This window comes from Pseudophryne corroboree, chromosome 1 (genome assembly GCF_028390025.1).
Source record: "Pseudophryne corroboree isolate aPseCor3 chromosome 1, aPseCor3.hap2, whole genome shotgun sequence".
Lineage (NCBI taxonomy): Eukaryota > Metazoa > Chordata > Amphibia > Anura > Myobatrachidae > Pseudophryne > Pseudophryne corroboree.
In genome coordinates this window covers 726,939,164-726,965,970 of record NC_086444.1, presented here as the reverse complement: position 1 = coordinate 726,965,970, position 26,807 = coordinate 726,939,164, and the positions used below count along the sequence as shown (strand labels likewise).

Here is a 26,807-nt window from a genome sequence, read left to right as displayed (position 1 = left end):
CATCCAATAAATTGCATATGAAACAGTTACTCACCATCAAATTCTGCTAAAGCTTGTTCAGTATGGAGGGCACAGTGTGTATCCACCAGGGACTGACGATACTTGAGGTTAGTCTCTCTGCCAAGAAGATGCAGTATATGAGGTGAGGATATAATTAATATGCTAACGTAATAGATACAGTATCTTAGTATGGTTTAAGCATAACTGATAAATAAATTATATGCTTATGAGAGTAAATGATTTATGATACCTATAGATTACATAGGACACCAACAGGTCATTGGTAAAATATTTATTGGTAATATTTAGAGCAATTAATCAGCGGAGGTAGCCCATAATTATGACATGTATAAGAGAGCGGCCTGCATCCAGTTAGCCACAGTTACACACATTTTTCTTATATTAATGTGTAATAAACCAGAGGTTTGGACAGTTTTTACATAAGCTTTTAGTTTAAACTATATGGTGCACAAATTTGTTATTCACTACATTTTGAGAGAAACATATACTGTACCCATCAATGCCTGTAGTTTCTACATAACACAGACTATTTGGTTCTGTACTGTACAACAGTAACATGTCCGCCTGTAAACAAGAAAAATATGTTACATTCACTTTGCCAATTACCGGAATGTCCAGTTTTGAATTCTTCAGATCAGCTGTTTAAACCCACATTTGACCCACAAACACACAACTCTTCTGTTAAATGTTCCACTCATGTCTCGGAAACTACAGTAACTGGAGTTTGATAAGCGTATTAAATGCAGTTTAAAACTTAACTCAAGATGATTTTGAGGCTTTAAAATGACTATGGGCCTGATTAAGAGATGGATGGAAATACAAAGCAACTTGTAAGCAACTTTGAATTTCCGCACGATTTGAAGGAGGAACAGTAGAACAGACGCCTCATGCATGTAGCTGCAATCCCTGCACTGTGACAGACACTGCAAGTTGGGATCCAATATCACTATCATCAATCACGATGTTCATACAGACAGCCAGCTTAGTTAGTCTCAGCTTACGCAGCTGACCAGTGGAGTCTGCGAGGCCAGGGTGTTTGCGTGGATACACGAAGACCCTTGGATCTCCCCTCCCAGAAAACATGCCCTTTTCCATAAATGTAGGCCTCACCCCACCCCCCTCCCCAACTCCTCAACAGCGCTGCCTGTCAACCATTTATCTACCTGATAAATGTCTCCTGTGCTGTGTGGGCATCATTAGTTTATTTATACACCAATATACCCCACATGCAGGGGTTAATGGCAGTTTAAGAGTTACTAATGGATAATGTCAACTACTGTACAATGGTCTTTTTTCCTTCTACTTTTAGAAAAACCCTGACCAGAAACTTTATTTTAACTGTAAATAATATGCAATTATTGTGCAATTGGTTCCAACGTAGCACCTGCACCAATGCAGTGGCAAATGCAGGATTTCTAGAGGGGGGTTTCCAAATGCAGTTCACAATCTCCCACTCTGTGGAACATTGGAGCAAGTGCAAGAGTCTGGGGGAGCAGTAGAAGAACCTCATAACGACCTTAGACATTAATGTAAACATTGGTCTTTTTATACACTGGATACTGTATAGAATACATTTTAATACTGTAACACCGTAGACGGTCTTAGTATAGGCAATATCACACATTTAAATAATATAAATAAGTGCTTAGGAAAAGGTTAAACATACCATAAGAAATAAATACACAAATATTATAGAACCAGTAAAGCACTTTCTAAGCACACATTCTCCCACCTCATGGTAAGGCTCCTGTCTCTTCATCCTGGTTGCTACTCTCTGGTCCAGTGCACTGATTAAGGACTCTGCTGATTAAGAAGCTGCTCTGCTCTGTCCTTTAAACTGCAAGTTGTGGCAACAGCTCTAGTAATCGTATTACAGTATATACCATTGCTGCTGTTGTCATAATTTGAGCTAGTTGCCAAGAGGAAGGGGGTTTCCAGACAACCGGAACCCCCCCCCCCTTCCCACATTTGCCTATGCAATGCATACATGTTTGTGGTTGAAAATAAATATTTCTTATGGAATTCAGCTTTTACCATAACGTTTCTGTTGGGGTGGTCTTCTGTATGCCGAATGTCGGGATCCTGGCGCACAGTATACCGTCGACGGAATCCCGACACCCGGCATACCGACAACTATTCTCCCTCGTGGGGGTCCACGACCCCCCTGGAGGGAGAATAAAATAGTGTGGCGCGCTACGCGTGCCACCGTGCACGTAGCGTGGCGAGCGCAGCGAGCCCGCAAGGGGCTCCTTTGCGCTCGCCACGGTGTCGGTATGCCGGCGGTCGGGTATGCTGGTCGCCGGGAGCCCGAGCGCCGGCATACCATACTACACCCTTTCTGTTGTGTACTCGCTCATTGGTGACATACTGATGATCTGAACAGGCACCAAAGGAAACTTTGAAGACCAGGTCCGGATGTAATGGAGTCCCAGATTGTCAACATGATGGATGACACAATAAACTTTACTTATGAATGTAGTGAAACCTCTGTACATTATTTGGATTTTCTGCTATAAAAGAAGGATCAGCAACTTCAGACAAGTATTTTTTAAAAACCTAGGAACACTCTTTTACATGCAAAGAGCCATAGTCCAATCTCTATGAAAAAAAGATTACCTGTCTCCAAATTTTTTAAAATTAAGAGAATTATGAGTTGTGAAGTACTGTAACAGATGCAACACAGATTGATCAGATGCTTCTCAAACTGATAGGGGTTATTTACATTCATAACTGGAAGCTGCCAAGTTGAAAGCTTTATCTACCTCACATAAACTGTATCTTAAACCTAAAGCAAAAACTGGATAATGGGGGTCATTCTGACCCGATCGCACGCTGCAGTTTGTCGCAGCGCAGCGATCTGGTTGGAACTGCGCGTGTGCCGGTGCCGCAGCTTTCGTTACCTAGCGATCGCCTCTGAGACAGAGGCGGTCGATAGGCGGGAGGGGGCTGAACGGCGGCGTTAAGCCGCTGTTTAGGGGCAGAGGTCCGGCCAATGCAGGCATGGCCGGACCTGTGGGGGGGGCGGGCCGATGTGGCCAGCGGGAGAGACAACCAACTCCCGGCCAGCCGCAGGAGCTGCGCTGGCCGGGAGTTACTTCTCAACTACAAAGGCATCGCCGCTGTGCCATGCTTTTGTATTTTTCCAAGGCGGCGGCGGCACTGACATGTGGGGCGGACTAGCCCTGTGCTGGGCGTCCACCCGCATGTCTGAGTTTACGATCGTAGCTGTGCTAAATTTAGCACAGCTACGATCAACTCGGAATGACCCCCAATTAGAGATGAGCGGGTTCGGTTTCTCTGAATCCGAACCCGCCCGAACTTCATGTTTTTTTACACGGGTCCGAGCGACTCGGATCTTCCCGCCTTGCTCGGTTAACCCGAGCGCGCCCGAACGTCATCATCACGCTGTCGGATTCTCGCGAGGCTCGGATTCTATCGCGAGACTCGGATTCTATATAAGGAGCCGCGCGTCGCGGCCATTTTCACACGTGCATTGATATTGATAGGGAGAGGACGTGGCTGGCGTCCTCTCCGTTTAGAAATTAAAATAGATAGGAGAGTGAGAGTGAGACACTTCATTTACTTACTGGAGCTTAGGAGGAGTTATACTAGTGACTGATGACCAGTGACCTGACCACCAGTGCAGTTTTATAATTTATTATTATTTAATAATCCGTTCTGTTCTTGTTCTCTGCCTGAAAAAAACGATACACAGTGACTCAGTCACACTCACATACCATATCTGTGCTCAGCCCAGTGTGCTGCATCATCTATGTATAATATCTGACTGTGCTCACACAGCTTAATTGTGGGGGAGACTGGGGAGCAGTTATAGGTTATAGCAGGAGCCAGGAGTACATATTAAACAGTGCACACTTTTGCTGCCAGAGTGCCACTGCCAGTGTGACTGACCACTGTGACCAGTGACCTGACCACACTGACCACCAGTATAGTATATTGTGATTGAATGTCTGCCTGAAAAAGTACACTCGTCATGTGACTTGTGTGGTGTTTTTTTATTCTATAAAAATTAAAAAACTCATTCTGCTGACAGACAGTGTCCAGCAGGTCCGTCATTATATAATATATACCTGTCCGGCTGCAGTAGTGATATATATATATATTTTTTATATCATTATTTATCATCCAGTCTATACTAGCAGCAGACACAGTACGGTAGTTCACGGCTGTAGCTACCTCTGTGTCGGCACTCGGCAGTCCATCCATAATTGTATACCACCTACCCGTGGTTTTTTTTTTCTTTCTTCTTTATACATACTACATCTCATTATCATCCAGTCTATATTAGCAGCAGACACAGTACAGTACGGTAGTCCACGGCTGTAGCTACCTCTGTGTCGGCACTCGGCAGTCCATCCATAATTGTATACCACCTACCCGTGGTTTTTTTTTTCTTTCTTCTTTATACATACTACATCTCATTATCAACCAGTCTATATTAGCAGCAGACACAGTACGGTAGTTCACGGCTGTAGCTACCTCTGTGTCGGCACTCGGCAGTCCATCCATAATTGTATACCACCTACCCGTGGTTTTTTTTTTCTTTCTTCTTTATACATACATACTACATCTCATTATCATCCAGTCTATATTAGCAGCAGACACAGTACAGTACGGTAGTCCACGGCTGTAGCTACCTCTGTGTCGGCACTCGGCAGTCCATCCATAATTGTATACCACCTACCCGTGGTTTTTTTTTTCTTTCTTCTTTATACATACTACATCTCATTATCATCCAGTCTATATTAGCAGCAGACACAGTACAGTACGGTAGTCCACGGCTGTAGCTACCTCTGTGTCGGCACTCTGCACTCGGCAGTCCATCCATAATTGTATACCACCTACCCGTGGTTTTTTTTTTCTTTCTTCTTTATACATACTACTTCTCATTATCAACCAGTCTATATTAGCAGCAGACACAGTACAGTACGGTAGTCCACGGCTGTAGCTACCTCTGTGTCGGCACTCGGCAGTCCATCCATAATTGTATACCACCTACCCGTGGGTTTTTTTTTCTTTCTTCTTTATACATACTACATCTCATTATCATCCAGTCTATATTAGCAGCAGACACAGTACAGTACGGTAGTCCACGGCTGTAGCTACCTCTGTGTCGGCACTCGGCAGTCCATCCATAATTGTATACCACCTACCCGTGGTTTTTTTTTCTTTCTTCTTTATACATACTACATCTCATTATCAACCAGTCTATATTAGCAGCAGACACAGTACGGTAGTTCACGGCTGTAGCTACCTCTGTGTCGGCACTCGGCAGTCCATCCATAATTGTATACCACCTACCCGTGGTTTTTTTTTTCTTTCTTCTTTATACATACATACTACATCTCATTATCATCCAGTCTATATTAGCAGCAGACACAGTACAGTACGGTAGTCCACGGCTGTAGCTACCTCTGTGTCGGCACTCGGCAGTCCATCCATAATTGTATACCACCTACCCGTGGTTTTTTTTTTCTTTCTTCTTTATACATACTACATCTCATTATCATCCAGTCTATATTAGCAGCAGACACAGTACAGTACGGTAGTCCACGGCTGTAGCTACCTCTGTGTCGGCACTCGGCAGTCCATCCATAATTGTATACTAGTATCCATCCATCTCCATTGTTTACCTGAGGTGCCTTTTAGTTGTGCCTATTAAAATATGGAGAACAAAAATGTTGAGGTTCCAAAATTAGGGAAAGATCAAGATCCACTTCCACCTCGTGCTGAAGCTGCTGCCACTAGTCATGGCCGAGACGATGAAATGCCAGCAACATCGTCTGCCAAGGCCGATGCCCAATGTCATAGTACAGAGCATGTCAAATCCAAAACACCAAATATCAGTAAAAAAAGGACTCCAAAACCTAAAATAAAATTGTCGGAGGAGAAGCGTAAACTTGCCAATATGCCATTTACCACACGGAGTGGCAAGGAACGGCTGAGGCCCTGGCCTATGTTCATGGCTAGTGGTTCAGCTTCACATGAGGATGGAAGCACTCAGCCTCTCGCTAGAAAACTGAAAAGACTCAAGCTGGCAAAAGCACCGCAAAGAACTGTGCGTTCTTCGAAATCCCAAATCCACAAGGAGAGTCCAATTGTGTCGGTTGCGATGCCTGACCTTTCCAACACTGGAGGTGAAGAGCATGCGCCTTCCACCATTTGCATGCCCCCTGCAAGTGCTGGAAGGAGCACCCGCAGTCCAGTTCCTGATAGTCAGATTGAAGATGTCAGTGTTGAAGTACACCAGGATGAGGAGGATATGGGTGTTGCTGGCGCTGGGGAGGAAATTGACCAGGAGGATTCTGATGGTGAGGTGGTTTGTTTAAGTCAGGCACCCGGGGAGACACCTGTTGTCCGTGGGAGGAATATGGCCGTTGACATGCCTGGTGAAAATACCAAAAAAATCAGCTCTTCAGTGTGGAGGTATTTCAACAGAAAAGCGGACAACAGGTGTCAAGCCGTGTGTTGCCTTTGTCAAGCTGTAATAAGTAGGGGTAAGGACGTTAACCACCTCGGAACATCCTCCCTTATACGTCACCTGCAGCGCATTCATAATAAGTCAGTGACAAGTTCAAAAACTTTGGGCGACAGCGGAAGCAGTCCACTGACCAGTAAATCCCTTCCTCTTGTAACCAAGCTCACGCAAACCACCCCACCAACTCCCTCAGTGTCAATTTCCTCCTTCCCCAGGAATGCCAATAGTCCTGCAGGCCATGTCACTGGCAATTCTGACGAGTCCTCTCCTGCCTGGGATTCCTCCGATGCATCCTTGCGTGTAACGCCTACTGCTGCTGGCGCTGCTGTTGTTGCTGCTGGGAGTCGATGGTCATCCCAGAGGGGAAGTCGTAAACCCACTTGTACTACTTCCAGTAAGCAATTGACTGTTCAACAGTCCTTTGCGAGGAAGATGAAATATCACAGCAGTCATCCTACTGCAAAGCGGATAACTGAGGCCTTGGCATCCTGGGTGGTGAGAAACGTGGTTCCGGTATCCATCATTACTGCAGAGCCAACTAGAGACTTGTTGGAGGTACTGTGTCCCCGGTACCAAATACCATCTAGGTTCCATTTCTCTAGGCAGGCGATACCGAAAATGTACACAGACCTCAGAAAAAGAGTCACCAGTGTCCTAAAAAATGCAGCTGTACCCAATGTCCACTTAACCACGGACATGTGGACAAGTGGAGCAGGGCAGGGTCAGGACTATATGACTGTGACAGCCCACTGGGTAGATGTATGGACTCCCGCCGCAAGAACAGCAGCGGCGGCACCAGTAGCAGCATCTCGCAAACGCCAACTCTTTCCTAGGCAGGCTACGCTTTGTATCACCGGTTTCCAGAATACGCACACAGCTGAAAACCTCTTACGGCAACTGAGGAAGATCATCGCGGAATGGCTTACCCCAATTGGACTCTCCTGTGGATTTGTGGCATCGGACAACGCCAGCAATATTGTGTGTGCATTAAATATGGGCAAATTCCAGCACGTCCCATGTTTTGCACATACCTTAAATTTGGTGGTGCAGAATTTTTTAAAAAACAACAGGGGCGTGCAAAAGATGCTGTCGGTGGCCAGAAGAATTGCGGGACACTTTCGGCGTACAGGCACCACGTACAGAAGACTGGAGCACCACCAAAAACTACTGAACCTGCCCTGCCATCATCTGAAGCAAGAAGTGGTAACGAGGTGGAATTCAACCCTCTATATGCTTCAGAGGTTGGAGGAGCAGCAAAAGGCCATTCAAGCCTATACAATTGAGCACGATATAGGAGGTGGAATGCACCTGTCTCAAGCGCAGTGGAGAATGATTTCAACGTTGTGCAAGGTTCTGATGCCCTTTGAACTTGCCACACGTGAAGTCAGTTCAGACACTGCCAGCCTGAGTCAGGTCATTCCCCTCATCAGGCTTTTGCAGAAGAAGCTGGAGACATTGAAGGAGGAGCTAACACGGAGCGATTCCGCTAGGCATGTGGGACTTGTGGATGGAGCCCTTAATTCGCTTAACAAGGATTCACGGGTAGTCAATCTGTTGAAATCAGAGCACTACATTTTGGCCACCGTGCTCGATCCTAGATTTAAAGCCTACCTTGGATCTCTCTTTCCGGCAGACACAAGTCTGCTGGGGTTGAAAGACCTGCTGGAGAGAAAATTGTCAAGTCAAGCGGAACGCGACCTGTCAACATCTCCTCCTTCACATTCTCCCGCAACTGGGGGTGCGAGGAAAAGGCTCAGAATTCCGAGCCCACCCGCTGGCGGTGATGCAGGGCAGTCTGGAGCGACTGCTGATGCTGACATCTGGTCCGGACTGAAGGACCTGACAACGATTACGGACATGTCGTCTACTGTCACTGCATATGATTCTCTCAACATTGAAAGAATGGTGGAGGATTATATGAGTGACCGCATCCAAGTAGGCACGTCACACAGTCCGTACTTATACTGGCAGGAAAAAGAGGCAATTTGGAGGCCCTTGCACAAACTGGCTTTATTCTACCTAAGTTGCCCTCCCACAAGTGTGTACTCCGAAAGAGTGTTTAGTGCCGCCGCTCACCTTGTCAGCAATCGGCGTACGAGGTTACATCCAGAAAATGTGGAGAAGATGATGTTCATTAAAATGAATTATAATCAATTCCTCTGCGGAGACATTGACCAGCAGCAATTGCCTCCACAAAGTACACAGGGAGCTGAGATGGTGGATTCCAGTGGGGACGAATTGATAATCTGTGAGGAGGGGGATGTACACGGTGATATATCGGAGGATGATGATGAGGTGGACATCTTGCCTCTGTAGAGCCAGTTTGTGCAAGGAGAGATTAATTGCTTCTTTTTTGGTGGGGGTCCAAACCAACCCGTCATATCATTCACAGTCGTGTGGCAGACCCTGTCACTGAAATGATGGGTTGGTTAAAGTGTGCATGTCCTGTTTATACAACATAAGGGTGGGTGGGAGGGCCCAAGGACAATTCCATCTTGCACCTCTTTTTTCTTTAATTTTTCTTTGCGTCATGTGCTGTTTGGGGAGGGTTTTTTGGAAGGGACATCCTGCGTGACACTGCAGTGACACTCCTAGATGGGCCCGGTGTTTGTGTCGGCCACTAGGGTCGCTTATCTTACTCACACAGCTACCTCATTGCGCCTCTTTTTTTCTTTGTGTCATGTGCTGTTCGGGGAGGGTTTTTTGGAAGGGACATCCTGCGTGACACTGCAGTGACACTCCTAGATGGGCCCGGTGTTTGTGTCGGCCACTAGGGTCGCTTATCTTACTCACACAGCTACCTCATTGCGCCTCTTTTTTTTTTTTGCGTCATGTGCTGTTTGGGGAGGGTTTTTTGGAAGGGACATCCTGCGTGACACTGCAGTGACACTCCTAGATGGGCCCGGTGTTTGTGTCGGCCACTAGGGTCGCTTATCTTACTCACACAGCTACCTCATTGCGCCTCTTTTTTTCTTTGCGTCATGTGCTGTTTGGGGAGGGTTTTTTGGAAGGGACATCCTGCGTGACACTGCAGTGACACTCCTAGATGGGCCCGGTGTTTGTGTCGGCCACTAGGGTCGCTTATCTTACTCACACAGCTACCTCATTGCGCCTCTTTTTTTCTTTGCGTCATGTGCTGTTTGGGGAGGGTTTTTTGGAAGGGACATCCTGCGTGACACTGCAGTGACACTCCTAGATGGGCCCGGTGTTTGTGTCGGCCACTAGGGTCGCTTATCTTACTCACACAGCTACCTCATTGCGCCTCTTTTTTTCTTTGCGTCATGTGCTGTTTGGGGAGGGTTTTTTGGAAGGGACATCCTGCGTGACACTGCAGTGACACTCCTAGATGGGCCCGGTGTTTGTGTCGGCCACTAGGGTCGCTTATCTTACTCACACAGCTACCTCATTGCGCCTCTTTTTTTCTTTGCGTCATGTGCTGTTTGGGGAGGGTTTTTTGGAAGGGACATCCTGCGTGACACTGCAGTGACACTCCTAGATGGGCCCGGTGTTTGTGTCGGCCACTAGGGTCGCTTATCTTACTCACACAGCTACCTCATTGCGCCTCTTTTTTTCTTTGCGTCATGTGCTGTTTGGGGAGGGTTTTTTGGAAGGGACATCCTGCGTGACACTGCAGTGCCACTCCTAGATGGGCCCGGTGTTTGTGTCGGCCACTAGGGTCGCTTATCTTACTCACACAGCTACCTCATTGCGCCTCTTTTTTTCTTTGCGTCATGTGCTGTTTGGGGAGGGTTTTTTGGAAGGGACATCCTGCGTGACACTGCAGTGCCACTCCTAGATGGGCCAGGTGTTTGTGTCGGCCACTAGGGTCGCTTAGCTTAGTCATCCAGCGACCTCGGTGCAAATTTTAGGACTAAAAATAATATTGTGAGGTGTGAGGTATTCAGAATAGACTGAAAATGAGTGGAAATTATGGTTTTTGAGGTTAATAATACTTTGGGATCAAAATGACCCCCAAATTCTATGATTTAAGCTGTTTTTTAGGTTTTTTGGAAAAAAACACCCGAATCCAAAACACACCCGAATCCGACAAAAAAAATTCGGTTAGGTTTTGCCAAAACGCGGTCGAACCCAAAACACGGCCGCGGAACCGAACCCAAAACCAAAACACAAAACCCGAAAAATTTCCGGCGCTCATCTCTACCCCCAATGTCTCCTTTTGTCAGCCAGTTTTCTACCACTAGTCAGGTGGTCAATTTAATTCCAGGTTTGTTAGCAAATCAAAAAAATTAGCAATTGAACAAAACCAGGGGGGTAATTCTGAGTTGATCACAACAGGAACTTTGGCCCTCATTCCGAGTTGTTCGCTCGTTAGCTGCTTTTAGCAGCATTGCACACGCTAAGCCGCCGCCTACTGGGAGTGAATCTTAGCAAAGCAGAATTGCGAACGCAAGATTAGCAGAATTGCGATTAGAAATTTCTTTGCAGTTTCTGAGTAGCTTGGGACTTACTCTGCCACTGCGATCAGTTCAGTCAGTTTCGTTCCAGGTTTGACGTCACAAACACACCCAGCGTTCGGCCAGACACTCCCCCGTTTCTCCAGCCACTCCCCCGTTTTTCCCAGAAACGGCAGCGTTTTTCCGCACACACCCATAAAACGGCCAGTTTCCGCCCAGAAACACCCACTTCCTGTCAATCACACTCCAATCACCAGAACGAAGAAATTTCTTCGTTAAGCAGTAAGTAAAATACCAAACTTTTTAGCAAATTTACTTGGCGCAGGCGCACTGCGAACGTTGCGCATGCGCAGTTTGCGACTAATCACACCGATGCGAAGAAAAATAACGAGCAAACAACTCGGAATGAGGGCCTTTGTTAGCAGTTGGGCAAAACCATGTGCACTGCAGGGGGGGGGGGGTAGATATAACATGTGCAGGGAGAGTTAGATTTGGGTGTGGTGTGTTCAATCTGCAATCTAAATTGCAGTGTAAAAATAAAGCAGCCAGTAGGTACCCTGCACAGAAATAAAATAACCCACCCAAATCTAACTCTCTCTGCAAATGTTATATCTGCCACCCCCCTGCATTGCACATGGTTTTGCCCAACTGCTAAAAAATTTCCTGCTGCAATCAACTCAGAATTACCCCCATGTGCACTGCAGGTGGGACAGATATAACGTGCAGAGAGTTAGAATTGGGTGGGGTGATTTCAAACTGAATGTAAATTACAGTGTAGAAATTAAGCAGCCAGTATTTACCATGCACAGAAACAATATAAACCACCCAAATCTAAATCTCTCTGCACGTTACACCTGCCACACCTGCAGTGTAACATGGCTTTGCCCAATTGCTTACTTTTTTGGTCTGCTATCGCGGTGTCTTTGCTTTGTGCCGAATAGATCCATCAAGGCTTCTTGATAATGAGAGACTGCTCTCGAAACATGTTGGCTGGAGGAACCTTTGCCTGCTGGACTCTTCTCTGCACGTCTGGAGGAAGACACTATAAGACCCCTACCTTTTTAACTTAACCTCATCAGGTACCGGACCCGTTTGGATATTCAGTGGATCATTCCTGTCCCGCTAGCGAGTGTGAGCCCCTCACTGTCAAAGTTTTACCAATTTTTTTAGTATATCCTACGTAAGTTGTATAAATGATGTATTTTTTATTTAAAAAAAATATTTTTTAATAAAAACAACTAGTTTTAGTAGTAGTTTTGGACCTACTAATCGCCTTCTACCATGAGTACCGATAAGCACCACTGCATCCATAAAGAAAATAGGATTTTGGTTACCTACCGGTAAATCCTTTTCTCGTAGTCCGTAAAGGATGCTGGGGTCTACATTAGTACCATGAGGTATAGACGGGTCCACCAGGAGCCATTGGCACTTTAAGAGTTTGAGAGTGTGGGCTGGCTCCTACCTCTATGCCCCTCCTACCAGGCTCAGTCTAGAAACTGTGCCCCGAGGAGATGGACATCTTCGAGAGAAGGCTTTTACACAGATAGTGGTGAGATTCATACCAGCTCACACATACAAGGCACATCAAGCTAACTAGCTTGAAACTCAGCAACCGCTGAAACATTACTTACTAAGTAACAATGCAGTACTTCAATAAAACAAAGTTGTACTGAACCAAATAACGATAGCAGGAAAACGAAGTGTTAGGTGGGCGCCCAACATCCTCTACGGACTACGAGAAAAGGATTACCAGTAGGTTATCAAAATCCTATTTTCTCTTACGTCCTAGAGCAGCGGTGGCCAACCTGTGGCTCTTGAGCCACATGCGGCTCTTTTTTTCTTCAAATGTGGCTCCTAGCACACAGTAACATGACCACAACAGATCCAGTAACCACTGCTCTCCAGAAAAACACGCAGCAGAACTAAGGGGACTTAGAACTGAGGGAGCCACCAGATACTAGAGATAAGACACCCACCAGCAAACAGAGGACACTTAAGGGGCTGCTGCAGTGGCATGAATTGGGGGAAGCTGAAGTGACACACGAGAGTGCTGGCTGAAGTGACAGGAGGGTGCTGGCTGAAGTGACAGGAGGGTGTTGGCTGAAGTGACAGGAGGGTGCTGGCTGAAGTGACAGGAGGCTGCTGATTGGAGTGACAAGAGGGTGCTGGTTGGAGTGAGACATGGGGGAGCTGAAGTGTATTATGTGAATCTGGATTTTTCAATATATTTTATGTGGATCTGGCTTTTACAATTATTTTACATGGAAGTGGCTTTTTCAATGTATTTTATGTTGGATCTGGCTTTTTCAAAGTATTTTATACCAGGGATGTGGCCTAGAAGGCACAAGGCCACACCCCATTTTTGCATGTGCACCTTCGGCTCGATGACGGCTCTTTGACGTACTTAACACATTTTTGGGGGGCTCTTTGTCACTGACTGGTTGGCCACCCCTGTCCTAGAGGATGCTGGGTTCCACATTAGTACCATGGGGATGTACCAAAGCTCCCAGAATGGGAGGGAGAGCACGGAGGCTCCTGCAGATCAGCTAGACCAAACTTCAGGTCCTCAGAGGCCAAAGTATCGAACTTGTAGAACTTTGAAAACGTGTTCGACCCAGACCAAGTAGCTGCTTGGCAGAGTTGTAAAGCCGAGACACCCCGGGCAGCCGCCCAGGAAGAACCCACCTTACGAGTAGAGTTGGCCTTAACAGACGTAGGACATGGCAATCCCGCCGTAGAATACGCATGCTGGATGGTGAAACTGATCCAGCGAGAGATCGTCTGCTTAGAAGCAGGACACCCCATTTTCTTGGGATCATACAGGACAAACAGAGTCCGATTTTCTGTGACGAGCAGTCCTCCTCACATAGATTTTTAGGGCCCTTACAACATCTAATGACTTTGATGAAATTGAGGAGTCAGTCGCAACTGTCATCACAACAGGTTGGTTGATATGAAATGCCAACACAACCTTCGGAGGAAACTGCTGACGTGTCCGAAGCTCAATCTTCATGGAAGATCAAGTATGGATTTCTACATGACAAAGACCCCAACTCCGACACACGTCTAGCAGAAGCTTAAGCCAACAAAGTGACAGCCTTACACGCGAGAAACTTGACCTCAACCGCCTGTAGAGGTTCAAACTAGAGATGAGCGCCGGAAATTTTTCGGGTTTTGTGTTTTGGTTTTGGGTTCGGTTCCGCGGCCGTGTTTTGGGTTCGACCGCGTTTTGGCAAAACCTAACCGAATTTTTTTTGTCGGATTCGGGTGTTTTTTTCCAAAAAACCTAAAAAACAGCTTAAATCATAGAATTTGGGGGTCATTTTGATCCCAAAGTATTATTAACCTCAAAAACCATAATTTCCACTCATTTTCAGTCTATTCTGAATACCTCACACCTCACAATATTATTTTTAGTCCTAAAATTTGCACCGAGGTCGCTGGATGACTAAGCTAAGCGACCCTAGTGGCCGACACAAACACCTGGCCCATCTAGGAGTGGCACTGCAGTGTCACGCAGGATGTCCCTTCCAAAAAACCCTCCCCAAACAGCACATGACGCAAAGAAAAAAAGAGGCGCAATGAGGTAGCTGTGTGAGTAAGATAAGCGACCCTAGTGGCCGACACAAACACCGGGCCCATCTAGGAGTGGCACTGCAGTGTCACGCAGGATGTCCCTTCCAAAAAACCCTCCCCAAACAGCACATGACGCAAAGAAAAAAAGAGGCGCAATGAGGTAGCTGTGTGAGTAAGATAAGCGACCCTAGTGGCCGACACAAACACCGGGCCCATCTAGGAGTGTCACTGCAGTGTCACGCAGGATGTCCCTTCCAAAAAACCCTCCCCAAACAGCACAAGACGCAAAGAAAAAAAGAGGCGCAATGAGGTAGCTGTGTGAGTAAGATAAGCGACCCTAGTGGCCGACACAAACACCGGGCCCATCTAGGAGTGGCACTGCAGTGTCACGCAGGATGTCCCTTCCAAAAAACCCTCCCCAAACAGCACATGACGCAAAGAAAAAAGAGGCGCAATGAGGTAGCTGTGTGAGTAAGATAAGCGACCCTAGTGGCCGACACAAACACCGGGCCCATCTAGGAGTGTCACTGCAGTGTCACGCAGGATGTCCCTTCCAAAAAACCCTCCCCAAACAGCACATGACGCAAAGAAAAAAAGAGGCGCAATGAGGTAGCTGTGTGAGTAAGATAAGCGACCCTAGTGGCCGATACAAACACCGGGCCCATCTAGGAGTGTCACTGCAGTGTCACGCAGGATGTCCCTTCCAAAAAACCCTCCCCAAACAGCACATGACGCAAAGAAAAAAAGAGGCGCAATGAGGTAGCTGTGTGAGTAAGATAAGCGACCCTAGTGGCCGACACAAACACCGGGCCCATCTAGGAGTGTCACTGCAGTGTCACGCAGGATGTCCCTTCCAAAAAACCCTCCCCAAACAGCACATGACGCAAAGAAAAAAAGAGGCGCAATGAGGTAGCTGTGTGAGTAAGATAAGCGACCCTAGTGGCCGACACAAACACCGGGCCCATCTAGGAGTGGCACTGCAGTGTCACGCAGGATGTCCCTTCCAAAAAACCCTCCCCAAACAGCACATGACGCAAAGAAAAAAAGAGGCGCAATGAGGTAGCTGTGTGAGTAAGATAAGCGACCCTAGTGGCCGACACAAACACCGGGCCCATCTAGGAGTGTCACTGCAGTGTCACGCAGGATGTCCCTTCCAAAAAACCCTCCCCAAACAGCACATGACGCAAAGAAAAAAAGAGGCGCAATGAGGTAGCTGTGTGAGTAAGATAAGCGACCCTAGTGGCCGACACAAACACCGGGCCCATCTAGGAGTGGCACTGCAGTGTCACGCAGGATGTCCCTTCCAAAAAACCCTCCCCAAACAGCACATGACGCAAAGAAAAAAAGAGGCGCAATGAGGTAGCTGTGTGAGTAAGATAAGCGACCCTAGTGGCCGACACAAACACCGGGCCCATCTAGGAGTGTCACTGCAGTGTCACGCAGGATGTCCCTTCCAAAAAACCCTCCCCAAACAGCACATGACGCAAAGAAAAAAAGAGGCGCAATGAGGTAGCTGTGTGAGTAAGATAAGCGACCCTAGTGGCCGACACAAACACCGGGCCCATCTAGGAGTGGCACTGCAGTGTCACGCAGGATGTCCCTTCCAAAAAACCCTCCCCAAACAGCACATGACGCAAAGAAAAAAAGAGGCGCAATGAGGTAGCTGTGTGAGTAAGATAAGCGACCCTAGTGGCCGACACAAACACCGGGCCCATCTAGGAGTGTCACTGCAGTTTCACGCAGGATGTCCCTTCCAAAAAACCCTCCCCAAACAGCACATGACGCAAAGAAAAAAAGAGGCGCAATGAGGTAGCTGTGTGAGTAAGATAAGCGACCCTAGTGGCCGACACAAACACCGGGCCCATCTAGGAGTGTCACTGCAGTGTCACGCAGGATGTCCCTTCCAAAAAACCCTCCCCAAACAGCCCATGACGCAAAGAAAAAAAGAGGCGCAATGAGGTAGCTGTGTGAGTAAGATAAGCGACCCTAGTGGCCGACACAAACACCGGGCCCATCTAGGAGTGTCACTGCAGTGTCACGCAGGATGTCCCTTCCAAAAAACACTCCCCAAACAGCACATGACGCAAAGAAAAATGAAAGAAAAAAGGAGGTGCAAGATGGAATTGTCCTTGGGCCCTCCCACCCACCCTTATGTTGTATAAACAGGACATGCACACTTTAACCAACCCATCATTTCAGTGACAGGGTCTGCCACACGACTGTGACTGATATGACGGGTTGGTTTGGACCCCCACCAAAAAAGAAGCAATTAATCTCTCCTTGCACAAACTGGCTCTACAGAGGCAAGATGTCCACCTCATCATCATCCTCCGATATATCACCGTGTACATACCCCTCCTCACAGATTATCAATTCGTCACCACTGGAATCCACCATCTCAGCTCCCTGTGTACTTTGTGGAGGCAATTGCTGCTGGTCAATGTCTCCGCGGAGGAATTGATTATAATTCATTTTAATGAACATCATCTTCTCCACATTTTCTGGATGTAACCTCGTACGCCGATTGCTGACAAGGTGAGCGGCGGCACTAAACACTCTTTCGGAGTACACACTTGTGGGAGGGCAACTTAGGTAGAATAAAGCCAGTTTGTGCAAGGGCCTCCAAATTGCCTCTTTTTCCTGCCAGTATAAGTACGGACTGTGTGACGTGCCTACTTCGATGCGGTCACTCATATAATCCTCCACCATTCTTTCAATGTTGAGAGAATCATATGCAGTGACAGTAGACGACATGTCCGTAATCGTTGTCAGGTCCTTCAGTCCGGACCAGATGTCAGCATCAGCAGTCGCTCCAGACTGCCCTGCATCACCGCCAGCGGGTGGGCTCGGAATTCTGAGCCTTTTCCTCGCACCCCCAGTTGCGGGAGAATGTGAAGGAGGAGATGTTGACAGGTCGCGTTCCGCTTGACTTGACAATTTTCTCACCAGCAGGTCTTTCAACCCCAGCAGACTTGTGTCTGCCGGAAAGAGAGATCCAAGGTAGGCTTTAAATCTAGGATCGAGCACGGTGGCCAAAATGTAGTGCTCTGATTTCAACAGATTGACCACCCGTGAATCCTTGTTAAGCGAATTAAGGGCTCCATCCACAAGTCCCACATGCCTAGCGGAATCGCTCCGTGTTAGCTCCTCCTTCAATGTCTCCAGCTTCTTCTGCAAAAGCCTGATGAGGGGAATGACCTGACTCAGGCTGGCAGTGTCTGAACTGACTTCACGTGTGGCAAGTTCAAAGGGCATCAGAACCTTGCACAACGTTGAAATCATTCTCCACTGCGCTTGAGACAGGTGCATTCCACCTCCTATATCGTGCTCAATTGTATAGGCTTGAATGGCCTTTTGCTGCTCCTCCAACCTCTGAAGCATATAGAGGGTTGAATTCCACCTCGTTACCACTTCTTGCTTCAGATGATGGCAGGGCAGGTTCAGTAGTTTTTGGTGGTGCTCCAGTCTTCTGTACGTGGTGCCTGTACGCCGAAAGTGTCCCGCAATTCTTCTGGCCACCGACAGCATCTCTTGCACGCCCCTGTCATTTTTAAAAAAATTCTGCACCACCAAATTCAAGGTATGTGCAAAACATGGGACGTGCTGGAATTTGCCCATATTTAATGCACACACAATATTGCTGGCGTTGTCCGATGCCACAAATCCACAGGAGAGTCCAATTGGGGTAAGCCATTCCGCGATGATCTTCCTCAGTTGCCGTAAGAGGTTTTCAGCTGTGTGCGTATTCTGGAAACCGGTGATACAAAGCGTAGCCTGCCTAGGAAAGAGTTGGCGTTTGCGAGATGCTGCTACTGGTGCCGCCGCTGCTGTTCTTGCGGCGGGAGTCCATACATCTACCCAGTGGGCTGTCACAGTCATATAGTCCTGACCCTGCCCTGCTCCACTTGTCCACATGTCCGTGGTTAAGTGGACATTGGGTACAGCTGCATTTTTTAGGACACTGGTGACTCTTTTTCTGAGGTCTGTGTACATTTTCGGTATCGCCTGCCTAGAGAAATGGAACCTAGATGGTATTTGGTACCGGGGACACAGTACCTCCAACAAGTCTCTAGTTGGCTCTGCAGTAATGATGGATACCGGAACCACGTTTCTCACCACCCAGGATGCCAAGGCCTCAGTTATCCGCTTTGCAGTAGGATGACTGCTGTGATATTTCATCTTCCTCGCAAAGGACTGTTGAACAGTCAATTGCTTACTGGAAGTAGTACAAGTGGGCTTACGACTTCCCCTCTGGGATGACCATCGACTCCCAGCAGCAACAACAGCAGCGCCAGCAGCAGTAGGCGTTACACGCAAGGATGCATCGGAGGAATCCCAGGCAGGAGAGGACTCGTCAGAATTGCCAGTGACATGGCCTGCAGGACTATTGGCATTCCTGGGGAAGGAGGAAATTGACACTGAGGGAGTTGGTGGGGTGGTTTGCGTGAGCTTGGTTACAAGAGGAAGGGATTTACTGGTCAGTGGACTGCTTCCGCTGTCGCCCAAAGTTTTTGAACTTGTCACTGACTTATTATGAATGCGCTGCAGGTGACGTATAAGGGAGGGTGTTCCGAGGTGGTTAACGTCCTTACCCCTACTTATTACAGCTTGACAAAGGCAACACACGGCTTGACACCTGTTGTCCGCTTTTCTGTTGAAATACCTCCACACTGAAGAGCTGATTTTTTTGGTATTTTCACCAGGCATGTCAACGGCCATATTCCTCCCACGGACAACAGGTGTCTCCCCGGGTGCCTGACTTAAACAAACCACCTCACCATCAGAATCCTCCTGGTCAATTTCCTCCCCAGCGCCAGCAACACCCATATCCTCCTCATCCTGGTGTACTTCAACACTGACATCTTCAATCTGACTATCAGGAACTGGACTGCGGGTGCTCCTTCCAGCACTTGCAGGGGGCGTGCAAATGGTGGAAGGCGCATGCTCTTCACGTCCAGTGTTGGGAAGGTCAGGCATCGCAACCGACACAATTGGACTCTCCTTGTGGATTTGGGATTTCGAAGAACGCACAGTTCTTTGCGGTGCTTTTGCCAGCTTGAGTCTTTTCAGTTTTCTAGCGAGAGGCTGAGTGCTTCCATCCTCATGTGAAGCTGAACCACTAGCCATGAACATAGGCCAGGGCCTCAGCCGTTCCTTGCCACTCCGTGTGGTAAATGGCATATTGGCAAGTTTACGCTTCTCCTCCGACAATTTTATTTTAGGTTTTGGAGTCCTTTTTTTACTGATATTTGGTGTTTTGGATTTGACATGCTCTGTACTATGACATTGGGCATCGGCCTTGGCAGACGACGTTGCTGGCATTTCATCGTCTCGGCCATGACTAGTGGCAGCAGCTTCAGCACGAGGTGGAAGTGGATCTTGATCTTTCCCTAATTTTGGAACCTCAACATTTTTGTTCTCCATATTTTAATAGGCACAACTAAAAGGCACCTCAGGTAAAGAATGGAGATGGATGGATACTAGTATACAATTATGGATGGACTGCCGAGTGCCGACACAGAGGTAGCTACAGCCGTGGACTACCGTACTGTACTGTGTCTGCTGCTAATATAGACTGGATGATAATGAGATGTAGTATGTATAAAGAAGAAAGAAAAAAAAAACCACGGGTAGGTGGTATACAATTATGGATGGACTGCCGAGTGCCGACACAGAGGTAGCTACAGCCGTGGACTACCGTACTGTACTGTGTCTGCTGCTAATATAGACTTGATGATAATGAGATGTAGTATGTATAAAGAAGAAAGAAAAAAAAAACCACGGGTAGGTGGTATACAATTATGGATGGACTGCCGAGTGCCGACACAGAGGTAGCTACAGCCGTGGACTACCGTACTGTACTGTGTCTGCTGCTAATATAGACTGGTTGATAATGAGATGTAGTATGTATAAAGAAGAAAGAAAAAAAAAACCACGGGTAGGTGGTATACAATTATGGATGGACTGCCGAGTGCCGAGTGCCGACACAGAGGTAGCTACAGCCGTGGACTACTGTACTGTACTGTGTCTGCTGCTAATATAGACTGGATGATAATGAGATGTAGTATGTATAAAGAAGAAAGAAAAAAAAAAACCACGGGTAGGTGGTATACAATTATGGATGGACTGCCGAGTTCCGACACAGAGGTAGCTACAGCCGTGGACTACCGTACTGTACTGTGTCTGCTGCTAATATAGACTGGATGATAATGAGATGTAGTATGTAATTATAAAGAAGAAAGAAAAAAAAAACCACGGGTAGGTGGTATACAATTATGGATGGACTGCCGAGTGCCGACACAGAGGTAGCTACAGCCGTGAACTACCGTACTGTGTCTGCTGCTAATATAGACTGGTTGATAATGAGATGTAGTATGTATAAAGAAGAAAGAAAAAAAAAACCACGGGTAGGTGGTATACAATTATGGATGGACTGCCGAGTGCCGACACAGAGGTAGCTACAGCCGTGGACTACCGTACTGTACTGTGTCTGCTGCTAATATAGACTGGATGATAATGAGATGTAGTATGTATAAAGAAGAAAGAAAAAAAAAACCACGGGTAGGTGGTATACAATTATGGATGGACTGCCGAGTGCCGACACAGAGGTAGCTACAGCCGTGAACTACCGTACTGTGTCTGCTGCTAGTATAGACTGGATGATAAATAATTATATAAAAAATATATATATATCACTACTGCAGCCGGACAGGTATATATTATATAATGACGGACCTGCTGGACACTGTCTGTCAGCAGAATGAGTTTTTTAATTTTTATAGAATAAAAAAACACCACACAAGTCACACGACGAGTGTACTTTTTCAGGCAGACATTCAATCACAATATACTATACTGGTGGTCAGTGTGGTCAGGTCACTGGTCACAGTGGTCAGTGGTCAGTCACACTGGCAGTGGCACTCTGGCAGCAAAAGTGTGCACTGTTTAATATGTACTCCTGGCTCCTGCTATAACCTATAACTGCTCCCCAGTCTCCCCCACAATTAAGCTGTGTGAGCACAGTCAGATATTATACATAGATGATGCAGCACACTGGGCTGAGCACAGATATGGTATGTGAGTGTGACTGAGTCACTGTGTATCGTTTTTTTCAGGCAGAGAACAAGAACAGAACGGATTATTAAATAATAATAAATTATAAAACTGCACTGGTGGTCAGGTCACTGGTCATCAGTCACTAGTATAATTCCTCCTAAGCTCCAGTAAGTAAATGAAGTGTCTCACTCTCACTCTCCTATCTATTTTAATTTCTAAACGGAGAGGACGCCAGCCACGTCCTCTCCCTATCAATCTCAATGCACGTGTGAAAATGGCCGCGACGCGCGGCTCCTTATATAGAATCCGAGTCTCGCGATAGAATCCGAGCTTCGCGAGAATCCGACAGCGTGATGATGACGTTCGGGCGCGCTCGGGTTAACCGAGCAAGGCGGGAAGATCCGAGTCGCTCGGACCCGTGTAAAAAAACATGAAGTTCGGGCGGGTTCGGATTCAGAGAAACCGAACCCGCTCATCTCTAGTTCAAACCAGTCCGACTGGAGGAACTGCAACACCACATTAAGATCCCAGGGCGCCGTAGGTGGGTGTGGTATTGAAGGTTGACAGTAACTAGGTCGACCACTATTGGTCGACAGTAACTAGGTCGACAGGATGTCTAGGTCGATAGGGTCTTTATGTCGACAGGGTCTAGGTCAACAGGTCAAAAGGTCGACAGGAGTTTTTTATGTTATTTTGGTGTAGTTTTCTTCGTAGAGTGACTGGGAACCCCAATTAGTGCACCGCGTCCCCTTACATGGCTCGCTTCGCTTGCCATGCTTTGGGCATGGTGCCTTTGCTTCGCTACCGCTTCGCTCGGCACAGATTACCGTTCCAATCGTAGTCCACGTGGATCGTTAAGTATGAAAAGGTTCAAACAAAGAAAAAAAATCACTAAAAACTCATGTCGACCTTTTGACCTGTCGACCTAGAACATGTCGACCTAAAGACCCTGTCGACCTAGACAACATGTCGACCTAGTTACTGTCGACCAATAGTGGTCAACCTAGACATTGTCGACCTAGTTACTATCGACTTTAGAGAGCGGATTCCGCCATAGGCTGCACAAAGGGAAGTTGGATGTGCAGAATGCCCTTCAAAAAAGTCTGAACCTCGGGGAGGGCAGCCAACTGTTTCTGGAAGAAAATGGATAGGGCCGAAATTTGGACCTTTATGGATCCCAACCTCAGGCCCATATCCACACCTGCTTGCAGGAAGAGGAGAAAATGTCCCAGTTGAAACTCCACCGTAGGAAACTTCTTGGACTCCCACCAAGATACATATTTTTTCCAAATACGATGGTAATGTTTAGACGTTACTCCTTTCCTAGTCTGTATCAGGGTAGGAATAACCTTGTTCGGAATGCCCTTCCGAGCTAGTATCTGGCATTCAACCTCCATGCCAACAAACGCAGCCGCGGTAAGTCTTGATAGGCGAACAGCCCCTGCTGCAGCAGGTCCTCCCGAAGAGGAAGAGGCCTCGGCTCTTCTAGCAGTATATCCACGTACCAGGACCTTCTTGGCTAGTCTGGAGCAATGAGGATCGCTTGAACCCTTGTTCTCCTTAAGAGCATTAGCACTCTTGGAATGAGTGGGAGTGGTGGAAACACGTACACCGACTGGAAAACCAACGGAGTCAATAGGGCGTCCACCGCCACTGCTTGCGGGTCCCTCGACCTGGAACAATATCGCCGAAGTTTCTTGTCGAGACGAGATGTCTATTTGAGGTACACCCAAAAGATCTGTTACCCCCTTGAACACCTCCGGATGGAGACCCTACTCTCCTGGATGGAGATCATGTCTGCTGAGGAAGTCCGCTTCCCAGTTGTCTACTCCCGGAATGAAGATTGCTGACAGTGCCAATACGTGTTTTTCTGCCCAGAAGATGATTCTTGTTACCTCTGACATTGCAGCTCTGCTCTTCATTCCGCCCTGTTGGTTGATGTAAGTCACTGTCGTTACACTGTGCGACTGCACTTGAATGGCCCTATTTCTCAGAAGATGGGCCACTTGGAGAAGACCGTTGTAGATGGCTCTTAGTTCTATAAAGTTTATCGGCAGGCTGGCTTTCAGACTTGACCACCTTCCTTGGAAGGTCTCCCCTTGAGTGACTGTGCCCCAGCCCCGGAGACTTGCATCTATGGTTAGAAGGATCCAGTCCTGAATCCCGAACATGCAGCCCTCCAGAAGGTAGGTAGTTGCAACCACCAGAGGAGTGAAATCTTGGCTTTTGGTGTCAGATGTATTCTCTGGTGCATATGTAGATGGGATCTCGACCACTTGTCCAGGAGATCCAGTTGGAAGGATCGAGCATGAAACCTCCTGTACTGTAGAGCCTCGTAAGAGGCCAGCATCCTTCCCAGAAGGCGAAGGCACTGATGAACAGACACCCTGGCTGGCTTCAGGACATCCCGGACCATTGTTTGTATCACCAACACTTTTTTCTATGGAAGAAACACCCTCTGCACTCCCGTGTCGAGGATCATTCCCAGAAAGGACAACCTCCTGGTTGGTTCCAAATTTGATTTTGGAAGATTCAGGATACAACCGTGTTCCCTGAGCAGGTGGGTCGTGAGAAGAATGGACTGTAACAGCATCTCCTTGGACAATGCCTTTATCAGCAGATCATCCAGATATGGAATTATGTTCACCCCCTGTCTGCAGAGGAGAACCATCATTTCCGCCATCACCTTGGTGAATACCCTGGGTGCTGTGGAGAGGCCAAATGGCAGGGCCAGGAACTGATAGTGACAGTCCAACAGTGCTAATTGGAGATAAGCCTGATGTGGCAGCCAAATCGGAATGTGGAGGTACGCATCCTTGATATCCAGGGATACCAAGAATTCCCCCTCTTCCAGACCTGATATCACCGCCCTTAGAGACTCCATTTTGAACTTGAACTCCTTCAGAAAGGGATTTAGCGATTTTAGGTTCAGAATGGGCCTGACCGAACCATCCTTTGTTTTGCATATGAGGAGGGACCGGTACAATAACCTGTGCCTCCACCAACTTCTGGTCGGCTGCCTGCAGGACAGCGCTGTCTGGCAAGCCTGATTTGAAGAATCGGTGTGGAGAGAGATCATGAAATTCAAGCCTGTACCCCAGGGACACGATATCTTGCACCCAGGGATCCAGGCAAGATGACACCCAGACGTGACTGAAATGCCCGAGTCTCGCTCCCACCGGCCCCACCTCCGGGACGTGCAGTCCACCGTCATGCGGAGGACTTCAGCGTAACTGAAGCAGGCTTCTGTTCCTGGGAACCCGCAGCAGCAGGTTTCTTGGATTTGGGCCGACCTCCCCTAAAGAAGGTGTTGGACGGTCTGGCCTTTCTTGGCTTGGCAGCCCAAAAGGACTGTGAAGCAGTTGAAGAAAAGGGTTTCTTCATAGCAGGTGCAGCTGAGGGAAGAAAAGGTTACTTACCAGCTGTAGCCGTGCAGATCCATGCATGTAACGCTTCCCCAAAGAGAGCCTGACCTGTGTAGGGTAGGGTCTCCACAATTCTCCTGGATTCCGCGTCAGCAGACCACTGTCACAGCCACAGTCCCCGACGAGCTGAGACAGACATGGAAGAAATTCCTGCAGCCATGGAACCCAGGTCTTTCATGGATTCTACCTGAAATCCTGCCGAATCCTGAATGTTACGCAAAAACAATTCAACATCAGATTTATCCATAGTATCCAAATCTTCAAGTAACGTGCCAGACCACTTTACTATAGCTTTGGCAATCCAAGCACTGGCAATAGTAGGACATTGTATAGCCCCTGAAGCCGTGTACATGGATTTGAGTGTATTATCAATTTTAATATCAGCCGGCTTTTTTAAGGTGGCAGATCCTGGAACAGGTAAAATCACCTTTTTTGAGAGTCTGGATACCGACACGTCAACAATGGGCGGATTTTCCCATTTATTCATATTCTCCACATGGAAAGGAAACGCCACCTGGACCCTTTTAGGGATCTGGAATTTTTTTTCAGGGTCTTCCCAAGCTTTTTCAAAAATAGCATTAAATTCTTTTGACGCAGGGAAGGTTAGCGAGGCTTTCTTATTTTCAGTGAAGTAAGCCTCCTCAACCTGCTCAGGTGTTGTATCAGTAATATTCAACACATCCCTAATGACCTCTATCATCAACTCAACTGCACCCTTTTTGCTAAAGATGCTGCCCCCTCAACACATCCCCATCACTGTCCAGAGTGTCAGAATCAGTATCTGTGTCATCTTGCATAATCTATGCAAGAGCACATTTTTGGGAATATACAACGGGGGCCCTGAGGAAACAGAACTGGGGCAGACTGCCATAGAGTTCTCTAAAGTTGCAGACTCATTCTGTGCAATCCTAGTAGAAATCTGAGAAACCATAGATTTGATAGGGGATAACCACTCAGGCTCCCTGGCTGGTATCTGTGCTAAAAAACAGTGCAATCCTGATTACATGGAATGGAATCATTCTGAGAGGACATATCCTCTGCAGCATATGACACAGAGTCCCTGGACATAGCTTAATGGAGACCACAGACACTACACACACACACACACACACACACACACACACACACACACACACACACACACACACACACACACACACACACACACACACACACACACGGGAGGGCATACAGAGTTTCACACCCAAGAATGGCAAGAGAGACAACCCACACACAGCACTTTTTAGGTAAAAAGAGACTCCCAACCAGTGCTAACTGTGCACCATAAGAGGTTACACAGTCTTTACCCAGCCTCCCCCCCTTCTACAACCCCCTGGTACCGTGAAAGATAGCTGGCAGCGTTGTGCAGGCAGGAAAATGGCGCTGAACGCTGCTGGGTCCGCTGTGAGGAGAAGCTCTGCCCCCAAAATGGCGCTGTCTTCCCGCTCTTCAGAAGATTATACTGGCCTGAAGAATTATGCTGGCAGCGATCCATGGACCGTGACAGGCTGGAAGGTTAGTGTATGGTGTAGGCGCTGGCTCAGGACGCCGCTCACAGCACCGCACTATGTACCGCTGAGCCCTAGAGCACAGTTAGTACTGCGCTCCATACCCTGTTGCCGCCATCTTTACAACGGCACACTGCTTGCTAGGGTGGTCGGTGAATCACTCGCCACCAATCTTCTGGCTCTGTAAGGGGGTGGCGGCATGCTGCCGGGGTGAGCGTTCCCCTGTGGTGGGGAACGATCGATCCCCTCAGGAACTCAGTGTCCTGTCAGCGGAGATAGTGGCTCAGACCCCACAGGGCGGACATTT

General features: G+C 47.6%; 1 protein-coding gene across 1 annotated transcript in view; it reads right to left on the bottom strand.

The window, feature by feature from the left end:
- Positions 1-26,807, bottom strand: part of LOC135046821 (phospholipid-transporting ATPase IK-like) — a 1,701,102-nt gene that overhangs the window by 885,756 nt on the left and 788,539 nt on the right. Inside the window, exons 8-9 of the mRNA XM_063955407.1 lie at positions 515-585; positions 35-117 (exon numbers count right to left, since the gene is read on the bottom strand). Of these exons, the coding sequence (XP_063811477.1) occupies positions 35-117; positions 515-585 (154 nt within the window). The remainder of the gene's footprint in view (positions 1-34; positions 118-514; positions 586-26,807) is intronic.